This window comes from Geotrypetes seraphini, chromosome 12 (genome assembly GCF_902459505.1).
Source record: "Geotrypetes seraphini chromosome 12, aGeoSer1.1, whole genome shotgun sequence".
In the NCBI taxonomy this organism is placed as follows: Eukaryota; Metazoa; Chordata; class Amphibia; order Gymnophiona; family Dermophiidae; genus Geotrypetes; species Geotrypetes seraphini.
Genome location: NC_047095.1, coordinates 44,386,700 through 44,410,547, shown reverse-complemented (window position 1 = coordinate 44,410,547; position 23,848 = coordinate 44,386,700). Strand labels below are relative to the sequence as shown.

The window sequence follows — 23,848 nt, the reverse complement described above, 5'->3', positions numbered from 1 at the left end:
AGTGCTTAGTTTATTATGTATGTATTTCTTTGGTCTTGACCATGAGTATTGGTTTAACGTATCCAGCTGTATTCTAGTTAGGTTGAAGGAGAAATAGACTCCTTTGTACTTATTTCTCCTTCAAAAAGGGGGTCTGTAGATCTCTCTCTCTGCATCACCTTCTGGAGGCTTAAGGCCTTGCTAGGCCGTTTACCATCTTTTCTGAACAAAGACATCACAGATCCTGCCCTGCTATTTGGAAACAAGCTGTTTACTTACAGCCAAGGTCAGTCACCTCCGTGGGTCAGACTAGCCTGAGAAAGTAGGTAGGAGTGAGTTTTACAGGCATTGCAATCAAGTCTGTCTCGCATTCTTATCATCTTGGTAGGACATTCTGTATCAGCCTTGAGAAAGAGTTTCACCCTTCTTAAGTGTCACTGACCGAGTCCTGATTGGCCCATGTTGTCACCTGGGCATGACTGGAGAGATTCGATGGATGTGCTTGTTTCCAAGTGCAAATTAACTCAAAATGTGGCTCGATAGTCGACAAGTAAACATGCATTTTATCATTCACCATCTGCAGTCATTCTCTTTTTTTCGATTTAATTTCTGTCAGAGCTAAAAATCCAAGTTCGCAAAGATAAGAAGATCCAAACAATAACAAAGCCTTGAATGCTTTGTTGCTCAAGCTAGGATAGCTACTGCATAAAAACTAAAACTGAAATTACTTGCCATTAGTTTTCAAGGACCAATCACATGAAATACAAGAAAGCACAGTTACTTACCATAACAGGTGTTATCCAGACAGCAGGCAGATATTCTCACATAGTTAAAACATCGCAACTGCCTGCACCGTGCATGCACGACTCCCTTCCCACCCGCTGAGGCTCGCAGTACCTCAGTTCCGGAAGCAAGCTAAGAAGTCAACCAGGGGAGGTGGGAGGGATGTGAGAATATCTGCCTGCTGTCTCCGGATAACACCTGTTTATTTATTTTAAAAATTTCTTTCACACTTACCACCTCAACGGGTTACAGTAGAAAACATACATATTCATGGCATACTCGATCTTACAACATATACATCTTATCCTATATTTCCATATGATATATGTACCCTATCCTAGTCTTCCGTAGATAATAGCTAAAACTAGCATAATACTGCCAATATACTCGCTAAAAATAGCAAATGCTAATAAAACTGTTCACCCTTAATGAACCGTAAAATATCATGTTATACAACTGTGCTTTATTCTAGGACAAGCAAGTAGCATATTCTCAAATATGGGACTCCCTAGCTTATTGCAATGGGAAAGAGGAAGAGTTGGCTTTCAAGAATATTTTGTATGACTGCTTGGCCGAAATGCCCATCTTGTCTGGAATATGATTCCAGACAGTAATGAGACGTGAACATGTGAACTGAGGACCGAGTAGCTGCTTTGAAGATTTCTTCAATGGGAGTGGAACGCAAGAATGCAACCGAAGCTGCCATAGATCGGACTTTATGTGCTGTTACATGACCCTTGAGCTGCAGCCCAGCCTGAGCATAGCAGAAGGAAATACAGGCCACAAGCCATGTGGAAACAGTTCTTTTGGTTACTGGGTGGCCCAATCTGTTGGGATCAAAGGAGATGAACAATTGAGGAGAGGCTCTGTGAGACCGAGTCCTTTGTAATTAATAAGTCAAGGCTCATTTGCAGTCAAAGGTACAAAGAGCTGTTTCTCCAGAGCGAGTATGAGGCTTTGGAAAGAAAACTGGAAGCACAATCAATTGGTTTAATTGACATTCCGTGACTACTTTTGGCAAGAATTTTGGATGGGTGCAGAAAACTACTTTATCATGGTGGGAAACTGTAAAAGGTGGGTCTGACACTAATGCTTGAAGCTCACTCACTCGACGAGTAGAAGTGATGGAGATTAAAAACACCACTTTCCACTTGAAATATTTAAGATGAGCAGAAGACATGGGTTCAAATGGAGATTTCATCAGTCTGGTGAGATCAACATTAAAATCCCAAACCACTGGAGGCAGTTTGAGAGGTGGTTTGATGTTGAAAAGAACCTTCATAAATCTGGAAATGAGAATGAATAGCAAGGGATTTATTGTTGACTTGAACATGGAAAGCACTGATAGCACCAAGGTGAACTCTGACTGAAATGGTTTTAAGACCCGAGTTGGATAAATGTAGAAGATATTCCAACACTGAAGGTATGGAGGAGGATGAAGCATCTTAATGATGAAGATCACACCATGCTGAAAACCGTGTCTATTTCTGTTGGTAGCACTGCTGTGTAGGTTTTCTGGATGCTTCTAGAATGACTGACTGGATCAGGCTGAGAGGTACCAAGCTGTCAGGTGTAAGGACTGCAGATTGGGATGTAAAAGAAATCCTTGACTGAGTGAGAAGAGATGGAAATATCTGGAAGGTTATTGGATCTTTGACCTTGAGCTGAAGTATAAGGGTGAACCACGGTTGTCTGGGTCACCAGGGTGCTATGAGGATCATGGTGGCTGATTCTTGCTTGAACTTGACCAGCATCTTGAGAATGTGAAGAATGGGAGGGAACGCACAAAGGAACTTGTCCCTCCAATCTAAGAGGAAAGCATCTGCCTCCAGAATATGAGGAGAGTATTGCCTAGAACAGAATTGAGGCAGTTTGTGACTGCTGGGGGATGCAAATAGGTCTTTCTGAGGCGTTCCCCAATGGGAAATATCAGATGCAGACTTTGGAGTGTCCACTGGTGTGGTCGAAGATATCTGTTGAGTTTGTCGGCAAGTGTATTTTGTGCTCCTTGAACATAGACAGCTTTGAGGAATATTATTTCAAGCAATTGCCCAGGTCCAAATCTTCTCTGCTTCTTGGCAGAGTCAGGGAATCCGTCCCTCCTTGCTTATGTAATACATTGCGACTTAATTGTCCATGTGGACCAGAAGGACGCGATTGGATACAGTGTGCTGAAAAGCCTTTAGCGCATTGCGAACTGCTCCAAAGTGTGAACTGCTCCAAAGTCGGAGATAAGGTTCCGGGCCCAGCGAAGCAGTGATTGGCTAGCCTGGAACCTTATGACATCAGGGGGAAGGCTTGTGGGCCGGCGGTGTACAATCGCTGCACGTGCCTGGCCTTTCCTTGCCTGGAGTTGCGGCGGCGACAGGGGATGATTGAATGTAGCGTGTTGTGTTGCGGCGGTGGTGGACCGGCGGGTGGATGTAGTGTGGCAGGTGGCAGGGAGGAATCGGCAGCAGCTTCAGCAGGGGGCAGGCAGGCTTCGGGGGAGGGAGGAAATGGTGGGACAAAGGCTGGAAGGCCATGAGGGGGTGGGGGCATGAACTCTACACGGAAAGGAAGGGGAATGAACATGGGACACAGAAGGGAAGGAGGAAGGGGGCACTAACTTGGGACAGGAGGGAGGGAAAAGAAAGGGAGAATTGTTGGGCATCAGTATGTGAGTGAGAGGAAAGGGAAGAAAGAGGAAAACTGGGTTAGAGAGAGAGAGGAGAGAGGTAGAGATGCATGGGGAGAGAAGGATAAGAGGAGAAATGTTGGATAAGGTGGTGGACAGGGGGACAGATTGAAGGGGATGCAAGGGAGAGGAATGTTGGGCATAGTAATGGAGGGAGAGATGGCATGGAGAGGAGTGACAGAAGAAGAAATGGGCATGGGGCTGGTGGGCAGTGGTGAAAAATGCTGCACATGATCTGGGGATAAGGGAGGAAAAAAAGTTGGACTCATGGAGGGACAGAGAGAGATTTTGGTTGGGGAATGGAATGAGGTCTGCAGGAGAGGAAGCATGCAGGAGGCAGAAAGAAAGAAATATTGGATGCAAAGTCAGAAGGAAGTGCAACTAGAGACTCATGAAATCACCAGACAACAAAGGTAGAAAAAATGATTTTATTTTCAATTTAGTGATCAAATTGTATCGGTTTTGAGAATTTATATCTGCTGTCTATATTTTGCACTATATTTGTCTATTTTTCTATAGTTGTTACTGAGGTGACATTGCATATTTTAAAGTCATCTGCCTTGACCTCTTAGAAAAACCCCCAAATATAAATGATAATTAACATTTTCTCTGCATACAGTGTGTTTTGTGTTTTTTTAATTTTGTGGTTACCATTATGTATTAATTTGATTATATGTGTCTGAAAAATGGATGGAAGAAATTACATTACAATTAGTATTATTATTATGGGGGTGGAGTCAGGGGCGGAGTTTGGGCAGATCTGAGTTGGGGTGGGGGTACTTGGTTGGTATTTGTTAGGTTTAGGGCAGGGGTCTCAAAGTTCCTCCTTGGACTGCAATCCAGTTGGGTTTTCAGGATTTCCCCCAATGAATATGCATGAGATCTATGTGTATGCACTGCTTTCAATTCACATTCATTGGGGAAATCTTGAAAACCCGACTGGATTCCGGCCCTCAAGGATCGGAGTTGCTCACCCCTGGTCTAGACCAGTGTTTCTCAACCTTGCACAAGGTGCTGTGAAGGAATATATTGGTCAAAGCTAGGCAATTGTTTTACCAGTTATTTTAAATAACTGGAAATGTAGAAATTGTAATTAAGAATCCTGTTCATCAGCATCGGGTTTTCAGGATAGCCCTAATGAATATGCATGAGAGAGATTTGCATATAATGGAAGTGACAGACATGCAAATGTGCTCTATGCATATTCATTAGGGCTATCCTGAAAACCCAATTGGAGGAAAAAAAATTCCTGATTGCAGGAAAAAAAAATTATTTACAATGTCCATTGTGACACGGACAAGAGGACATGGACTGAAGCTGAGGGGGGACAAGTCCAAGACAAATATCAGGAAATTCTGCTTCACTCAGCGGGTGGTAGACACCTGGAATGCTCTCCCGGAGGAGGTTGTTGCAGAATCCAGCATTCTAGGATTCAAAAGCAAACTAGATGCATATCTCCTTACGAGAGGCATAGAGGGATATGGGTGACTAGAAATACGCCAGGTGTACACCTGGCTGGGCCTCCGCGTGTGCGGATCACCGGACTTGATGGACCGAGGGTCTGATCCGGAGACGACAGTTCTTATGTTCTTAGATCCTTGAGGAGTTTGATGCTCCAATGGATAGCTGACAGTGGTACTTGAGGCCTTTTAACGCTATGCCCAAGCTGGGCTATTAGCGAGAAAGTCGATGCTAATATCAGCATGCAGTGCAGTTTAAATATATTGCTGAGCTCCCCCTGGAAAAACTCACCAAGTTTCTCCCAAAAAGAATGCACCCGTACTGATGGCTCAACAGCTGGTAGTTTTGGAGTGGGTGACCTCGATGAGGATGCACATCATGTAGGAGAGACAACCTGCGAAACTGGAGAACGGTGGCGTTGTTGTTTGGTCTGCATCAAGGGACTCTACGCTGAAGAGACATGTGACGCTTGTTTGGAAGCAGATGACTTCTTAGCTGGCTTCCCTGATGCCGGAATCTCTTGTGATGTTGAAGCCGATGCCGGAGTTTTCCATGTCGACGCCTGTGAAGATTTGGCGATATCCATGGCAGCGCTGAACAACTGCTCCTGCTGAGGACGGGCTTTAAGAGAGCGCGACTTTAAAGTTGAACAGCGAGAACAAGTTTCAATTTTATGTTCAAAGCCTAACCATTGTAGACACCATCTATAAGAGTCTGCAACACAAACAGACCACCGACACCTACCCCATTTTTTAAAACCTGTCAATAATTTCGACATGGATGGAAAAATTATTTCAGTGAGACTGAACTCAATTGTTGCTGAAATTTACGAGAGAAAAGAAAGAAAATTTAATTCTTCTCTCTCCCCTCGCTAAGAAGGAAAAAAAAAAAAAAATAGGAAAAATAATGCGAAAACGGGAAGGCAAATAGACTGAACGGAGTCCAGCCAAACAGTACTTCTTTGATCCACAGAAATGAAGAACTGAGGTACCGCATCAGCGAGCAGAAAGGCAATTGAGCATGCACGATGCAGGCAGTCGCAAAGTTTCTAAAAACTCAGTGACAGTTCACTTGTCATACTGTCCGTACCAGGCTCCGTGGATGATGTCACCCATATGTGAAAATATGCTGCCTGCTTTTTATAGGATGCTTGCCTGGGTACTCGTTATCCTTACACACACAGACGCTCATAATATTGACAGTCTTGCATACGTGACACACATATTCTAGTGCAGCGGTCTCAAACTCGCAGCCCAGGGGCCACATGCGGCCCGCCAGGTACTATTTTGAGGTGTTTATCATAGTCACAAAAGTAAAATAAAACAGTTTCTTGATCATATGTCTCTTTAGCTATAAATGACAATATTATTATTAAGACTTAGCCAAAAAGGAAATATTTATAAACTGCAAAGAATTTTACCTCATGCAAAATTGTCATTTCTTTAATAAGACATTCACTATTTTTATTTTTAGGCCCTCCAAGTACCTACAAAACCAAAATGTGGCCCTGAAAAGGGTTTGAGTTTGAGACCACTTTTCTAGTGTAAAGGGAATTTTTAAAAATTTGTAAAATTCTGGAATCTCTTGGGGCACACCACCATGCTGTGGCACTCAGTTTGAAAGACACCGACTTATGCAGTTCTCAGAGAGTCTCTTCCTTGCTTCTTTGGAAGAAGGAATTAAGTCATTACTCTTTGGACCTGTCTGACAACCGAATAATAATAATAACAGCTTATATACCACAATACCGTGAAGTTCTATGCGGTTTACAGAAGATTAAGCAAAGGTAACAAATTGAAATTGACTTTAAGAGGGGAGGAAGAAAGAGAATTAATAGGACAGGAATACTGACTCCAAAGTGTCCTTGCTTTTCAATGTGTCAAAACAGTGACACAAAGCAGGTTTGTTTTTGTAAGCAGAGCTTTTTTTTTTTTTAAGTGTTGTACTTTCCCTAGTCATAACTAAAGATCTGTTCCACTAAAAGGGTTTTAAAAATAGAAAAGATCAATAAAAACAAGGTTTTGCTTACAGCTAAGTCTAATGTATCTTCTAATTTCATTTCTAGACTTTCTGCTGCGCATGTCAGTGCTTTGTAGAAAAACAGACACATTGGTTCAAAAACACATCTGCCTGGTCTATGTAAGAAGAAAATTAGTTCTACAAATTTTAATTTTTGTCCAATCTCTCTGGAAATTGCTGCATCTTATATCAAGTGATCACTATTTTCTAAAATACCACACAAGTATTTGCACTATTCTGATCACATATAAAATAAGCCCAAATCATAGAACCCATTTTGCAAATGTATTATTAAGGTAGCTGAAAGAAAAAAAAATCCTGTCATTACTGTTATTCACTGTACAATCAAACCTCGGCTTGTGAGTAATGTGGTTTGCGAGTGTTTTGCAAGACGAGCAAAACACTCCCGCCAACCTTAACTTGCAAAACGAGCGCCATCCCAATAAACAAGCACGTACGCGCACTGATGACGTGCATGCTTACACGTGACACATGCGTACGTCATTGTTTATTGGGACGACGCTCGTTTCAAATTGCTCACCCACTATGTCGCACCAGAAGACCCCCCTTGCAGTCTTCCATCGCCTCCATGCCCTCATACCCCTGCACGCGGGCGGTACCCTACAGGCACTCTGCCTTCGTGCCCATCCCAAAGGAGTGTTTGCCCGACAGTTACAGCAAGATGTGGACCAACCCCAAACTCTTCTGTGGAGAGCAACGAACATATCACCGGCCAGTGGCTCCACAACCAGCACCCCTCCCGATTGCTACCTAATCCTGGCCGACAATCCACACAAGCCCTTCCCCATCTACACCTACTTCTCCCTTCCCCGCTCTTCAGGCATGTCCACTGCCCTCTCCAGCCGCCTGCTCTGTGCTGAGGACTGCTCTTCCTCCTCCACCAGTAGCTGTACGGGGACCCCGTGACTGGTACGGGTTGTGGAATAAATTGTCTGCGTTGCCATTATTTTCTATGGGAAAATGTGCTTTGATATACGAGTGCTTTGGATTATGAGCATGCTTCTGGAACGAATTATGCTCGTAAACCAAGGTACCACTGTATTTCTTTATTTCGTTTTCTATCCCATTCTCCTCAAAAAGCTTAGAATGGGTTACAGGTTAACATACATAATATACAGTTTACAGGTTACAATTTGCCATAGTTACAGTACAAGCTTTTTCTGATACAAGTTTTTATCCTAAGTAGACACATACTAGGAATCTAATACCAATATACATAATATATAGGGGTCCTTTTACTAAGGCATGCTAACTGATTTAGTGCGCGCATGCGCGAGTGCCTTCCCGCCCAGGTCAGGCACGTCTCCTCAGTTCAGATAGCTAGCAGAGAAGCCAACCAAGGGGCTCAAGGGTCTCTCGTACGAAGAGAGACTGAACAAATTGCAGCTCTACACTCTTGAGGAACGTAGGAAGAGGGGAGACATGATCGAAACATTTAAGTACCTCACGGGACGTGTCGAAGTGGAAGATGATATTTTCTTTCTCAAGGGACCCTCGGCCACAAGAGGGCACCCGCTCAAACTCAGGGGCGGAAAATTTCATGGCGACACCAGAAAGTATTTCTTCACAGAGAGAGTGGTTGATCATTGGAACAAGCTTCCAGTGCAGGTGATCGAGGCAGACAGCGTGCCAGACTTTAAGAATAAATGGGATACCCATGTGGGATCCCTACGAGGGTCAAGATAAGGAAATTGGGTCATTAGGGCATAGACAGGGGGTGGGTAAGCAGAGTGGGCAGACTTGATGGGCTGTAGCCCTTTTCTGCCGTCATCTTCTATGTTTCTATGCTTTATCCCAGGACAAGCAGGCAGGTATTCTCACTAATGGGTGACCTCCAAGCTAACCACAATGGGATGGTGGGAGAGTTGGCAACTTAGGAGAATAAATTTTGTAATACTGTTTGGCCAAACTGTCCATCCCGTCTGGAGAAAGTATCCAGACAATAATGAGAAGTGAAGGTGTGAACCGAGGACCAAGTGGCAGCCTTACAAATCTCCTCAATCGGTGTCGATCTGAGGAAGGCTACAGAAGCTGCCATTGCTCTGACCTTATGGGCTGTTACTTTACTGTGAAGTGGTAATCCAGCCTGGGCATAGCAGAAGGAGATACAAGCCGCCATCCAGTTGGAGATTGTACGCTTAGAGATGGGGCGTCCCAACTTGTTCGGATCAAAGGAGATAAAAAGTTGAGGAGCAGTTCTGTGTAGCTTGGTGCGTTCCAGGTAGAAAGCCAAAGCGCGTTTACACTCCAGAGTATGAAGAGCTGATTCTCCAGGATGAGAATGAGGCTTTGGAAAAAACACAGGAAGAACAATGGATTGATTCAGATGAAATTCCGAGACCACTTTGGGGAGGAATTTTGGATGAGTGCGAAGGACCACTTTGTCATGGTGGAACACTGTGAAAGGTGGATCTGCAACCAATGCTTGAAGCTCACTAACTCGACGAGCAGAAATGAGGCCAACGAGAAACACCACTTTCCAAGTGAGATACTTCAGATGAGCCTTGTGAAGAGGTTCAAATGGAGGTTTCATAAGCTGAGAAAGAACAACATTGAGGTCCCAAACCAATGGAGGCGGTTTGAGGGGAGGGTTGACATGGAAGAGTCCTTTCATGAATCTGGAAACCATCAGATGAGCAGAGAGAGGTTTCCCTTGAAGAGGCTGATGGAAAGCAGCAATTGCACTAAGATGGACTCGTATCGATGTAGACTTGAGGTCAGAATGAGAAAGGTGCAAAAGATAATCCAAAACTGAAGACAAGGAGGAGTGTTGTGGCTCATGATGATGAGAAAAACACCAAGCAGAAAATCTAGTCCACTTTTGGTGGTAGCATTGTCTAGTAGCAGGCTTCCTTGAAGCTTCCAGGACATCTCTCACAGGTTGAGAAAACTGGAGAGGGGTTACATTGAGAGGAACCAAGCTGTCAGGTGTAGAGACTACAGGTTGGGATGAAGTAGAGATCCCTGATGCTGTGTAAGCAGCGATGGAAACACTGGTAGAAGGAAGGGCTCCCTGCTGCTGAGTTGAAGTAGAAGGGACATCCACGGTTGTCTGGGCCACCGTGGATGTAGTTCAGAACCCTGGATGTCGTCATGGAGTTCTGATAAATCCTCCTGCCAAATCAGTCCATGGTCTTGCCCTCTCTACCAGGTGGAATGGCAGCATAGACCTGAGAGGGGTGAGACCGCTTTAGTGAGGACTCCACCAAGAGGGACTGATGTTAGAGTTGGGAACCATCGAACCCCTTATGGTGCACCGTACGGTACCTGGTATTCAATTTGCCTGGTACAGCGGGGATGGAATAAGGTGTTTCAAGGCATCGCATAAAGGTCTGATCCAGCAACTTATGTAGAGGAAGCTTGAGGGATTCAGCAGGTGGTTGAGGGAGGTGCATAGTCTCCAGATATTCTTTGGAGAATTTGGAACCTGTGTCCAGTTGGATGTCCAGGTCGTCTGCCATCTGTCGAAAGAACGAGAATGACAGCTGGTCGGCCAAAGCAGGGCCTCGAAAGGGACTCGAGGACGTCGATGCCTTTGGATCCAATGAGGACGGGGATCGTGGTGGTGATAAAGACCCCAGCGTGTCCTCGAGCTCCAGCATCGGAGGGGGTGAAGTAGCCGGTGGGGAATACTCCAGAAAAGGCTGCTTCCGATGAGACGAGGCATGCCTGGATGAGTGCCTCGATGAATGCCTCGATTGATGATGCGAACTGTGCTTGGAAACCGGCCTCAATGGACGAGGCGAGTGGGTCTTCACTGAGGCCCCCAGATAGTGGATGGGGCTGGAAGCGGTTGATCGAAGCAGAGGCGGTTGGCTGGAATCACCCCGGGGTACTCGTAGAGACTCGAACCCCTGCATCGGGTGGATCGGCTCCAATGGAGGCACTCGCAAAGACTCTGCTCCTTGCATCGAGTGGATGGGTTCTAATGGAGGAACTCGCAAAGATTCTACTCCTTGCATCGAGTGAATCGGTTCCAATGGAGGCATGGGCAAAGACTCTGCTCCTTGCGATGCTTGCACCGATGCCAGACCAGACACTTGCAGAGACTCTGCTCCCTGTAGAGAGTGTGTGTATCGCTGAGGCACTGGAGGCGGCTCGACCTCGCGGGAGGCCTCCCCGTGCCCAGGCTGGATTTGAGAGAGAAGCTTAGGCCCTATGGTGGTGAAGAGCTCATTGAATTGCTTATCTAACAAGGTCTGGAACGAGACTGGCAAGGACGGATCCGCATCAGCAATGGGACCACCTGCACGGGCCTCGCATTCTTTGGGGGTAGTGTGTGAGTGCTTGGGCCTAGAAGCCTTGGGCACTTTTAGCACTACCGGTGGAATAGGCTGCTGTGCTACCTGATCTGAAGAGACTGAGGAAGGCATCGCAGCAGGCGCTGGAGTCGGGGCCGGCACAAACGATGCAGGCTTGATGAGACTCAGCACCGCAGAGGTGGAAGGCTGGGGAGCAACGGATGAAGTCGAAGGTGAGGGGCCTTTCGATGAAGACTGCTCCATCGAGGACTCCATGCTGAACAGCGACTCCCACAAGACGCAACGGCGCTTGAAAGCACGTGCGGTGAGTGTGGAGCAAGGCTGGCACGATTTCGGAAGGTGTTCAGGCCCGAGACACCGAATACAGCGTCAATGAGGATCCATTAGCAAAATTGCACACTGGCACTTGGCACACTTTTTAAAACCGGTGATAGGCCGGGACATAGGCCGGAAAAGCTCCGCCGCAAGATCGAAGCTGCGGGGCTGCAGCCACGTGGCCTGCCTGGTCGAATGGAAGAAATTATTTTTTTTAAAACAAGAAAAGACGACGAAAAACAGCAATTAAGAGAAAATTAACCCAAAACCGCGGACTTTAGAAGGCACAAGTGAAAAATCTTCACGCAGAGAGTCGAACACGGACTTCTCGGCTCCGCGGAAAAGTAAGAACTGAGGAGACGCGCCCTGGTCTGGGCGGGAAGGCACTCGCACATGCTCGGTGCGGGCGACTCGAAACTTCGAGTTTTCTCAAGCAAAAATGCTTGAGAGGCGTCCGCATTGGGGCTCCGTTGGATCACGTTACCCATTAGTGAGAATACCTGCCTGCTTGTCATGGGATAATTATGCAGTGAGACCAGTTATCACATTTTAGTCCTGAACTCTTAATGAGACTTAGGAAGGTACGGAAGAAGTTTGTGGTTGATTGTCTTTAGACAGTCTGTACTAGATGTCCTTTACACCAAGAAAATTGTGCTTTACCACTCTAGTGTACAGTCTAGAGTTGCTTTAAGCTTACACCTGTGCCTCAGCCGAGATTCACTCTGAACCCGAGACTCTAAAGCGCTGCCCCTCTGACTAGGTTTTTAAAGTCACTGCTCAGACCAGAGGCAAACTATCAAGAGAAAAGGATCTATTGGAAAGTACAGAATCTTCCAACCTCTGTACAGATGCCGACTTTTTGCTCATGCAAGAGTCTCTCCTCAGCCAAACAGTGTCTAAAAGACAACTGCAGAGGTTCTTTCAGGAAGAGATATTCTTCTGCAGTGCTTACAATCAGCGCAGTTATGTTCAGAGCCAAACAAATAAGACACCAGACAGAGTGTGTAGCACAGTAGTTAGAGCCACACAGCCTCAGCACCCTGAGGATGTGGGTTCAAATCCCACACTTCTCCTTGTGATCCTGGGCAAGTCACTTAATCCTGACAAGTCCAAAACTCCACCTCACACCGTTAGAGAAAGGGATATATGGCTGAATCTATTGATTTAGAGCAGCCACCTCCAATACATTGTATATTCAAGGTTCAGGTAAACAATCTTCTTCGAATCATATCAGAAGTAAGACAAACCGAATATATAGGATAATTCAATCATTTATTTTTCTTCCATAATGATTTAATTATCCTATATATTTGGTTTGTCTTAATTGTCCTATATATTTGGTTTGTCTTCTGATATGATTTGAAGAGGACTGTTTACCTGAACCTTGCATGTACAATGTATTGGAGGTGGCTGCTCTAAATCGATAGATTCAGCCATACATCCCTTTCTCTAACGGTGTGAGGTGGAGTTTTGGACTTGTCAAGGTTGATTACCTCACTATCATTTTCTTATACCCTTTGATAAGTCACTTAAACCCCACTGCTCCAGGTACATTAGATAGAGTGCGAGCTCACCGGGACAGATAGGAAAAAATGCTTGAGTACCTGAATGTAAACCACTTAGGCTATAAGTTGTATATAAATACTTAAATAATAAAAAATAGATCTTATTACTGACCAGGTTCTCAAATGGCTACAATCCTATTCTCAAATCAGATCTCTCTACTTGTCTAAGTGGTGTACCACAAGGCTCTATTCTTTCTCCTTTACTGTTTAATATTTTCCTCTCTCCTCTATTTAACCTATGTCATTCAATTGGTTTTTTGGCATTTGCAGATGATATCCAATTATTACACCCGCTAAACCCAGAAAATACCCATGAAACTACAGAAATTAACAATAAACTCAACCAGATTAGACTATGGCTGAAAGTAAATATGCTAGCCTTAAATGCTTCAAAAACAAAAATAATGTTTTTCCCCTGGAAAGAGGGAATAGCGCTAAACACCCAAATTCTTCTCGATACCTGTCCCCTGGACCATGTTGACTCTATAAAAATCATAGGAGTTGTATTTGATAAAAAACTAACAATCCACAACCATACAAGTTCTGTTTTTCAAATCATGTTTTTTCAAACTGCGACTGATTCGGTCAATCTCTAAATTCTTAGAACTAAAATCCATTAACATTCTGGTTCATTCATTAATCATTGCAAAGTTAGATTACTATAATAGTTTATTTACCGGAGCATCCTAGAAAGAATTAAGATGCCTACAAATAATTCAAAATGCCGCAATTAAATTAATAACAAAATGCAGAAAATACGACCATGTAACCCCCCCTACTTCAAAATGCCCATTGGCTGCCAATTAATCAAAGAATCTCTTACAAAATCTCTTCAATTATGTTTAAAACAATTTAATCTAAACAGCCTCAATTTATTGATAAATATCTTATCCCATATGAGCAATCCCGAAGTCTTAGATCATGTAATCGTAAATTGCCGACGGTCCCATCCCTTCATATAATAGGAATCAAAAGGCACAACATTTTCTCAGCCATAGTCCCACAACTTTGGAATACCCTACCAGCTCTCATAAGAGATGAAGCTAACCTTGAAAGTTTCAAAAGCCTACTCAAGTCATTTATTTAAAGAAGCTTTTAACATTTGATTTAGTAATTTACAGTATTCTTTTAACTCCCTTAAGTAATTAAACAGCAATGAGCCCTTTCCTTTTGTTTTTTTTCCTTATTTGGCTTTTGTTCCTATCCAATTTGTATTTCTAACCCTATTCCCTTTTGTTTCCCATCTGTCTATCATTTATCCCCTTTTAATATGTCATGTATCAGTTGATGTATCTCTATAATTGTTTTCTTTCCGTATGTGTTAATGGTATTGTTAACGGCATTTTTATTATGTTCATGATCTGTTTTTCCCTTTTATTTTTTATATTGTAAATTTGTTTAGAAATTTGATAAGTGATCAAATCGAATTTTAATAAAACATTGAACCTTTAATGCCATCAAAATTTTTAAGTAAATCAAAAATAAGAGAATCTTATTTTTAAGTTCAAATCTTTAATAAATGATGTTTTAAGTTCACATTTTCTATTAAAAGTAAATGAAAACATAGAATGAAGTAGGTTTGTTGTGGGGAGATATGATAGAAAATTTAAATACTTACGTGGCGTAAATGCGCATGAGTCAAGTCTCTTTCATTTGAAAGAAAGCTCTGGAATGAGAGGGCATAGGATGAAGTTAAGAGGTGATAGACTCAGGAGTAATCTAAGTAAATACTTTTTTACAGAAAGGGTGGTACAGTACTCCCCCGATATTCACGGGGTTTCGTTCCAGGAACCCCTGCGAATGTTGAAAAACCGCAAATACGGTTTTAGCAAGGGAGACAGGAGAAGGCAGCCGGAGAGGCAGGAGAGGGCAGCCGGAGTGCCGGCGAGTGAAGGAAATCACTCGCGGTATGCTCCGACTGCCTCTTCCTGTACTAAGTTGGGCCTCACCAATCAGGAGCTGCATGTCAAGCAGCTCCTGATTGGTGAGGCCCGACTTTAATACAGGAAGAGGCGGTCGGAGCATACCATGAGTGATTTCCTTCACTCGCCGGCGCTCTGGCTGCCCACTCCTGCCTCTCCAGCTGCCCTCTCCTGCCCGGTCATTCGCGGTCAGAAAATACCACAAATGACAGGTACCGCGAATCGCAGACTGCAAATTCGCGGGGGAGCACTGTATATGCATGGAACACTCTCTTGGAAGAGGTGGTTTAAACAGAGACTGTGTCTGAATTCAAGAAAGCGTGGGATAGGCATTTGGGATCTCTTAGAGAGGAAGAGATAATGGTTGCTACGGATGGGCAGACTAGATGCGCCTTTTGGCCTTTATCTACCATCATGTTTCTATGTAACTCCATTCAGCAGAGGAGAAAGCATTTTTGCTCACCTGTAACAAAAGTTTTTCATAGACAGCAGAATTGGTTTTTCATAGACAGCAGATATCATACATCACCAGGATTGAATAGTTCTGTAAAGTTATGTGAATGTGCAGCCTTTCTTGCAGTCAGCAACCTACTCAACTGTTGAGTTAGTTTCATAACTCAAAAAAGGAATATAAATTTAAAGAGGTGAAAGGGATTATGTCTAAAGAAAATACATGGTACAGGTGAGTAACAATGCTTTTCCATTACAAGTAGGATTGAGTTAGTGACTCCCAAGCTTGGGGCTGTGCATCTCTCATTATTCATTACAAAAAAGCAAAAACGTGCAAGAGCTGAAATCGCACAAACTAGTCAGCACAATTTGATCAAATCTGTATGCTGGAGGTAACAAGTGACTGGTGGAGCTTAGGAGCACAGGAAAGTCCAAGCCTGTCCCCTTGGAGCAGGGAAGTGTTTGCTTCCTGGAGCCTCTGCCATCGAGAGACATCATGACCTATATGAGACCTGGAGCCTAGTAGAACACAGCCACAAGCAGGTTCCCAAGGGAATGCAACCTAAGGGGCACCCCTCTGGAGCATTGAGAACATTGTGACACCAGAATATGTTTTTATTATTGGTGCTCAGGCCCATGGTTCATGTTTGTGACTACTGAATCATGAAAACAAAATGGGTAAAAGGAAAATTAAAAGCAAAAATCCAGCTGCTTCCGCTATAGATGTGCACGTGGCTGCTGGCTTGGAGGGAAAGAGGACAGCATTGTGTTCCGAATACCTCCCCCAAAGGGATTTCCATAGGTTTTGGCGAATCTCTGTTCCCCCTCCAATTCTGGCTTTCTACAATTTCTCCTGCATTGCCACCTGATTTTGGAAACTAGTACTTTACTAAATTCTGGAGATAAATGGATATCTACTTTAGAGATCCTAATCTCCAGTTCTCTTTCTGTACCAACTGATAGTGAAGCAGTGCAGGAAAAGCAATGTTACTTACCGTAACAGTTGTTATCCAGGGACAGCAGGCAGCTATTCTCACTAGTGGGTGATGTCATCCGACAGAGCCCCGATACGGACATCTGGCAAGCATGTCTTGCTTGAAGAAACTCAGAAGTTTCGAGATGCCCGCACCGCGCATGCGCCAGTGCCTTCCCGCCCGATGGCCGGGCGTGTCTCCTCAGTTCAGGTAGCTAGTAGAGAAGCCAACCCAGGGGAGGTGGGTGGGATGTGAGAATAGCTGCCTGCTGTCCCTGGATAAAGCACAGTTACTTACCGTAACAGTTGTTATCCAGGGACAGCAGGCAGATATTCCCACATATGGGTGACGTCACCGACGGAGCCCCGCAGCGGACAGCCTCGAAAGCAAACTTGCTTGAAGATCTCGAACTTTCGAGTGCTGCACCGCGCCTGCGCGCGTGCCTTCCCGCCCGAACTAGGGGGCGCATCTCCTGAGAGGATCCTCAGTTCAGATACCTAGCCAAGAAGCCAACCAGGGGAGGTGGGAGGGTTGTGGGAATATCTGCCTGCTGTCCCTGGATAACAACTGTTACGGTAAGTAACTGTGCTTTATCCCAGGACAAGCAGGCAGCATATTCCCACATATGGGTGACCTCCAAGCTAAGTAAAAAGGGATGGAGGGAAGTTGGCAATTTATGAAAAAAGATTTTGCAAAACAGATTGGCCAAAATGGCCATCCCTCCTGGATAAAGTATCCAGACAATAATGAGAGGTGAAAGTATGAACCGAGGACCAAGTGGCAGCCTTGCAGATTTCCTCAATAGGAGTTGATCGGAGGAAAGCTACAGATGCCGCCATGGCTCTAACTTTATGGCCCGTCACTCGACCTTGCAGAGGAAGACCAGCCTGAGCATAGCAAAAAGAAATGCAAGCAGCCATCCAGTTGGAGATGGTACGCTTTGATATAGGACGACCCAACCTGTTTGGATCAAAGGATATGAAAAGTTGAGGAGATGTTCTGTGAAGCTGAGTGCGTTGCAGGTAGAAAGCCAAAGCACGTTTACAGTCCAAGGTATGAAGAGCCGCCTCTCCTGGGTGAGAATGAGGCTTTGGAAAAAATACAGGCAGAACAATAGACTGATTGATGTGAAATTCTGAGACAACTTTAGGCAAGAATTTAGGATGAGTACGGAGAACAACCTTGTCATGGTGAAAAACTGTGAAAGGTGGATCAGCCACTAGCGCTTGTAACTCACTGACACGACGAGCAGAAGTGAGGGCGATCAGGAACACAGCTTTCCAAGTGAGATACTTGAGATGAGCTTTGTCAAGTGGTTCAAAAGGAGATTTCATAAGTTGAGCTAAAACAACATTGAGATCCCAAACCACAGGAGGTGGTTCAACATGTCTCGAATGCTTCGACCGATGCTTTGGAGGAGGAGAGCCCGGAGACGACTCCGATGAAGAAATATTTTTCGGTGTCCGGGATCGGCTTCGGGAGACTGGAAGCTCCGGTTGAGTAACAGGCTGGTCAGCCCGAGGCAAGGTCGAGGACGGGACCAGTTGAGCCACCAAAGAATTAATCTGAGTGGTGAGGATAGATTTTAACATGTCTTCCAGCATCGGCACCGAGACAGAAGATTCTGACCTCGTATGTGCAGCAGTACGCTCCGAAGAGGGCGACCTCGAAGGTGAGTATTCCCTTATCTTGGAGGTACGCTTTGAAAGTGGCCGCGCCGAGGACTCTGGTGGCTTCTTGGATACGGCACCTGAAAGGGAACTCGGAGACTTACCCCCCGTAGAAGGCTTCGTGGAAGACGTCGTCTTCGAGGCAACCGAAGTAGAAGAGGTCGAGGCCTTCGAGACCGAAACTCCAGCCGGAGTCTGGGTCGAGGCCTTCGAGACCACAGGTGTCGAGGTCGTCGGAGTCGAGGCCTTCGAGACCGGTGCAGCCGCCACGGTCGAGGCCGGCTCCGAAGATTGCTCCATACCGAAAAGTTGAAAAAATTGAGCACAACGCCGCCGAAAAGCTCGTGGAGTGAGGGTAAAGCAGCGATGACAATCTTCTGGGGAATGAGAGGAACCCAGGCACTGTAAACAGCGGCAGTGGGGATCGGTGACCGAAATCACCCGATTACACTGTCGACAACGTTTAAACCCGGTAAGAGGCCGGGACATGGAAAAAACAAAGTCCGTGTCGAACGAAGGAGCCTAGGCCTAGGCCCAAAGCTCGACGGCCGAACTGAAAAGGTAAAAAGAATATACTTTTTTTTTTTTTTTTTTTACACGAAAAAGAAAAGAAGAAAGATAAAATTAACACAGCGACCGACTTTAATTTAAAAGAAACAGCCGCGGTGATGAGAAGGCAATGCTGCAGAGAAAGAAAACGTGTCTTCTTGTCTCCGCGGAAATAAACGAACTGAGGATCCTCTCAGGAGATGCGCCCCCTAGTTCGGGCGGGAAGGCACGCGCGCAGGCGCGGTGCAGCACTCGAAAGTTCGAGATCTTCAAGCAAGTTTGCTTTCGAGGCTGTCCGCTGCGGGGCTCCGTCGGTGACGTCACCCATATGTGGGAATATGCTGCCTGCTTGTCCTGGGATAACAACTGTTACGGTAAGTAACATTGCTTTATCCCAGGACGAGCAGGCAGGTATTCTCACTAGTGGGTGACCTCCAAGCTAACCTTAATGGGATGGTGGGAGAGTTGGCAACTTAGGAGAATAAATTTTGTAACACTGTTTGGCCAAACTGTCCATCCCTTCTGGAGAAAGTATCCAGACAATAATGAGAGGTGAATGTATGAACCGAGGACCAAGTGGCAGCCTTACAAATCTCCTCAATCGGTGTCGATCTGAGGAAGGCTACAGAGGCCGCCATTGCTCTGACCTTATGGGCTGTGACCTTACAGGGAAGGGGTAATCCAGCCTGGGCATAGCAGAAAGAGATACAAGCCGCCATCCAGTTGGAGATGGTGCGCTTCGATACAGGTCGTCCCAACTTGTTTGGATCAAAGAAGACGAAAAGTTGAGGAGCAGTTCTGTGTGGTTTGGTGCGATCCAGGTAGAAAGCCAAAGCACGTTTACAGTCCAGAGTGTGAAGAGCTGATTCTCCAGGATGAGAATGAGGCTTCGGAAAAAACACTGGAAGTACAATGGATTGGTTGAGTTGAAATTCAGAGACCACTTTAGGCAAGAATTTTAGATGAGTGCGGAGGACCACCTTGTCATAATGGAAGACTGTGAAAGGTGGGTCCGCCACTAAGGCCTGAAGCTCACTGTCCCTGCGAGCAGATGTGAGGGCCACTAGAAAAACCACTTTCCAAGTGAGAAACTTTAGTGGAGCCCTGTTGAGAGGCTCAAAAGGAGGTTTCATAAGCTGAGAAAGGACAACATTGAGATCCCAAACCACTGGAGGAGGTTTGAGAGGAGGATTGACATGAAAAAGTCCTTTCATAAATCTGGAAACCACAGGATGAGCAGAGAGAGGTTTCCCTTGTAGAAGCTGATGGAAAGCCGCAATAGCACTCAGGTGGACTCGTATAGATGTCGACTTGAGACCAGACTGAGACAGGTGTAGAAGATAGTCCAATACAGAGGATAGGGAGGCTCGCTGAGGCTCCTTAGAATTGGAAACACACCAGGAAGAAAATCTAGTCCATTTTTGGGAGTAGCATTGACGAGTAGCAGGCTTCCTGGAAGCCTCCAAGACATCCCTCACCGCCTGGGAAAACTGGTGAGGAGTTACATTGAGAGGAACCAAGCTGTCAGGTGAAGAGACTGCAGGTAGGGATGAAGTAGAGATCCCTGATGCTGAGTAAGCAGTGAAGGAAACACTGGAAGGAGGAATGGCTCCCTGCTGCTGAGTTGAAGTAGAAGGGAGAACCAAGGTTGTCTGGGCCACCGAGGAGCTATCAGAATCATGGTGGCATGGTCGGACTTCAGCTTGACCAGAGTCTTTTGAATGAGAGGAAATGGAGGAAACACATACAGAAAGCGATTCCCCCAATCCAGCAGAAAAGCATCTGCCTCGAGGCGATGAGGAGCGTAGATCCTGGAGCAAAATTGAGGCAGCTTGAAATTGTGGGGAGCCGCAAAGAGGTCTATCTGAGGCGTCCCCCACTGAGCGAAGATCTGGTGTCGGAAGAAAAAAAATTTTTTTAAAAGAAATCAAAGAAAGAAAGAAATAAACGCACAGGAGAGAACTCAACCCGCGGCAAAACAGAAGGCAAAAAAGAGATTCAATGGGCGCAAAATTGAAGATAGACTTCTCAGCTCCACGGAAGAAAAAGAACTGAGGAGACACGCCCGGACCATCGGGTGGGAAGGCACTGGCGCATGCGCGGTGCGGGCATTTCGAAACTTCTGAGTTTCTTCAAGCAAGACATGCTTGCCAGATGTCCGTATCGGGGCTCTGTCGGATGACATCACCCACTAGTGAGAATACCTGCCTGCTTATCCTGGGATAAAAACTGCTTCCAATAAGGAAATAAATATCTTTGATGGATATTTGGTGACCCATACCAAAGAGATGCTCCTAGAATTGGAGTTCAACTGTATCAAGCAGATGTTTGAGGATTTTTTTCCAGAGAGATGCTGGACAATCTAGAAGAACTCTCTCAAAATATATGCAATGAATTAACATATCATCATTTCTTTATATCTACAAAGGTATCCTTGCTCCAAGTTACTGGCACATTACATTACATTGATGTCTTCTATCCCGCCAATACCTTTCAGTTCTAGGCGGTTTACAACAAGAAATTAGCGTGGGCATTCCCAGGGAGATTACAAGGTTGATAGCTATAGTATGCGCTAGGATCTGGGAATGGTCGATACGGTTTGGTTAGATCATTTGACAAATTTCTTGAACAGAATGGTTTTCATTTCTTTACTGAATACATCTGTTTATATTTTAAATCTGAGACTTTGGAAAACACCTCAAACAACCCGAGGTGCTATAATTTTCGTTGTACCGAAAAGCTCTGAAAACCGACATTTGACATAAATCGGAAGTGGAAAAATTATGTTCTTACCTGTTAATTTTCTTTCCCTTAGACGCAGCAGATGAATCTAGAGACCAATGGGATAGCACACATCTACCAGCAGGCGGAGATAGAGAAACTGATTAACAGGTGGTCCCATTGGCTGGCACTCCTCCTGTATCTCCAGTATAGCTCCTTGCCCAAGCATCTGTAACCATCAAGAGGCATAGCATGGAAAAAAAAACCTTCTTTCCCATAACAAATCTCAAAAGGCAATAATACAGAATACAACCTTCAATAATAACAAACTTCGAAAGTTGCAAAAGAAAAAACTGACAGATAATATCCAGAAAGGGTGGGGCTCTGGATTCATCTGCTGCGTCTAAAGGAAAGAAATTTAACAGGTTAAGACCATAATTTTTCCTTCCTTAGCAACAGCAGCAGATGAATCCAGAGACCAATGGGATGTAGCAAAGCAATCCTCAATCTGGGTGGGAAGCAAACGCCGCCTCCGCAACAACCGACGCACTAAACGCATCTACCGCATGTGCCCCCACATCCAACCAGTAATGCTGAGAGAAAGCACTCTCAGAAGACCAAGTAGCCGCGAGACCAAAACTCCTCCAAGGAAAAAACCTCTGGACCGAGTCCAAGAAGTAGCCACCACTCTGATGAAATGGTTATGAAGTTCTTTCGCCAACCGCTTCCCTGCCATCAAGCAAGCGTAAAGAATGTCCTCCTGGACCCATCGAGCGATGGAGGCTTTGGACGCCGCCATATGTTTGAGGCGTCCCTTGAAGAATACAAAAAGGTGATCTAAACAACTAAAAATCATTAGAAACCTTGCTCGCGGAGAACGTTACGCACTTTCAAAAAATGCAGTGAATAAAAGCACTTCTCCCCATTTCTCCTCCCAGGAAGAAGGAAGGAAAAGGGAGCGCATCATAAAAGAAAGGATGACCCCTCCTTAGAAAGAATTGTGGTACCGTCCGAACTGATACCCCAGATTTTGGAAATCAGAAATAGGAATCCCCGCTGAACAAGGCCTGCAACTCGGAAAACTGCAGAGCCGAAGCCATAGCCACAAGAAACCCCGTGTTCAACGGCACAAAGAGGAAATGAAGCCTTCGGTAAACTGCGAAGAAGTACCTGAAGACTGTACTCCGGACAGGGCTTTCTAAGAGGTGTACAAATATACCGTACTCCATTTAGGAACTGAACTACATGAAGCTGAGAAGTAATCGAAGAGCAATATACCTAGCCCTTGTAACAAGCTAAATGACACTTGAAGCTGAAGGGAATTGAACGCTAAGCCCTCGGCAATACACCTGTGCCAAAAAGGAACTCTGGAAGGGTGCAAATGTTAAGAAGTATTCAAGAAAGGAAAAACCTCCAAAAGGAAGCAGAAGCCACAGGTGAAGACGTCTGTAGCGCCTGGATAAGAGAAGAAACAATCTGCTTTGCATAACCCTTACATGTCAGTCATGACTTCTCAAATGCTAGGTCGTAATACCAAAGTAGTATGAATATCCCTGTTGATCGGACCCTAGGTGAGCTAATCTGGAGATACCAGGAAACTTCTTAGTCCGGCTGTCGAAAGACTCATCAGATCCACATAGCAAGGATGGCGCAGCCAAGCCAAAGATTCTACAAATACTGTGCCCGGAAAGCGAGCTTGAGATGGCAAATCCAAGCCATCATCAGCCAGGGGAAAACATTGAAAAAGAGAAACCAGAGGTGAGAAAGAAGCTACGCTGTTACCCCTCTACTCCCACTCCCTGTGCCCCCGCTGAACAAGGCCTGCAACTCGGAAAACTGCAGAGCCGAAGCCATAGCCACAAGAAACCCCGTGTTCAACGGCACAAAGAGGAAATGAAGCCTTCGGTAAACTGCGAAGAAGTACCTGAAGACTGTACTCCGGACAGGGCTTTCTAAGAGGTGTACAAATATACCGTACTCCATTTAGGAACTGAACTACATGAAGCTGAGAAGTAATCGAAGAGCAATATACCTAGCCCTTGTAACAAGCTAAATGACACTTGAAGCTGAAGGGAATTGAACGCTAAGCCCTCGGCAATACACCTGTGCCAAAAAGGAACTCTGGAAGGGTGCAAATGTTAAGAAGTATTCAAGAAAGGAAAAACCTCCAAAAGGAAGCAGAAGCCACAGGTGAAGACGTCTGTAGCGCCTGGATAAGAGAAGAAACAATCTGCTTTGCATAACCCTTACACGTCAGTCATGACTTCTCAAATGCTAGGTCGTAATACCAAAGTAGTACGAATATCCATGTTGATCGGACCCTAGGTGAGCTAATCTGGAGATACCAGGAAACTTCTTAGTCCGGCTGTCGAAAGACTCATCAGATCCACATAGCAAGGATGGCGCAGCCAAGCCAAAGATTCTACAAATACTGTGCCCGGAAAGCAAGCTTGAGATGGCAAATCCAAGCCATCATCAGC

The 23,848-nt window shown here is 45.1% G+C and overlaps 1 protein-coding gene across 9 annotated transcripts in view; it reads right to left on the bottom strand.

The window, feature by feature from the left end:
* GNG12 (G protein subunit gamma 12) overlaps positions 1-23,848 on the bottom strand; it is a 106,523-nt gene that overhangs the window by 70,206 nt on the left and 12,469 nt on the right. For 3 of the 9 annotated variants that reach the window (XM_033916386.1, XM_033916383.1, XM_033916388.1), the window contains exon 2: positions 14,701-14,748. The exons of the other annotated variants lie outside the window; for them this stretch is intronic. In XM_033916386.1, the coding sequence (XP_033772277.1) occupies positions 14,701-14,717 (17 nt within the window). In that variant the 5' untranslated portion in view covers positions 14,718-14,748. The remainder of the gene's footprint in view (positions 1-14,700; positions 14,749-23,848) is intronic. 9 annotated transcript variants of the gene reach the window in all.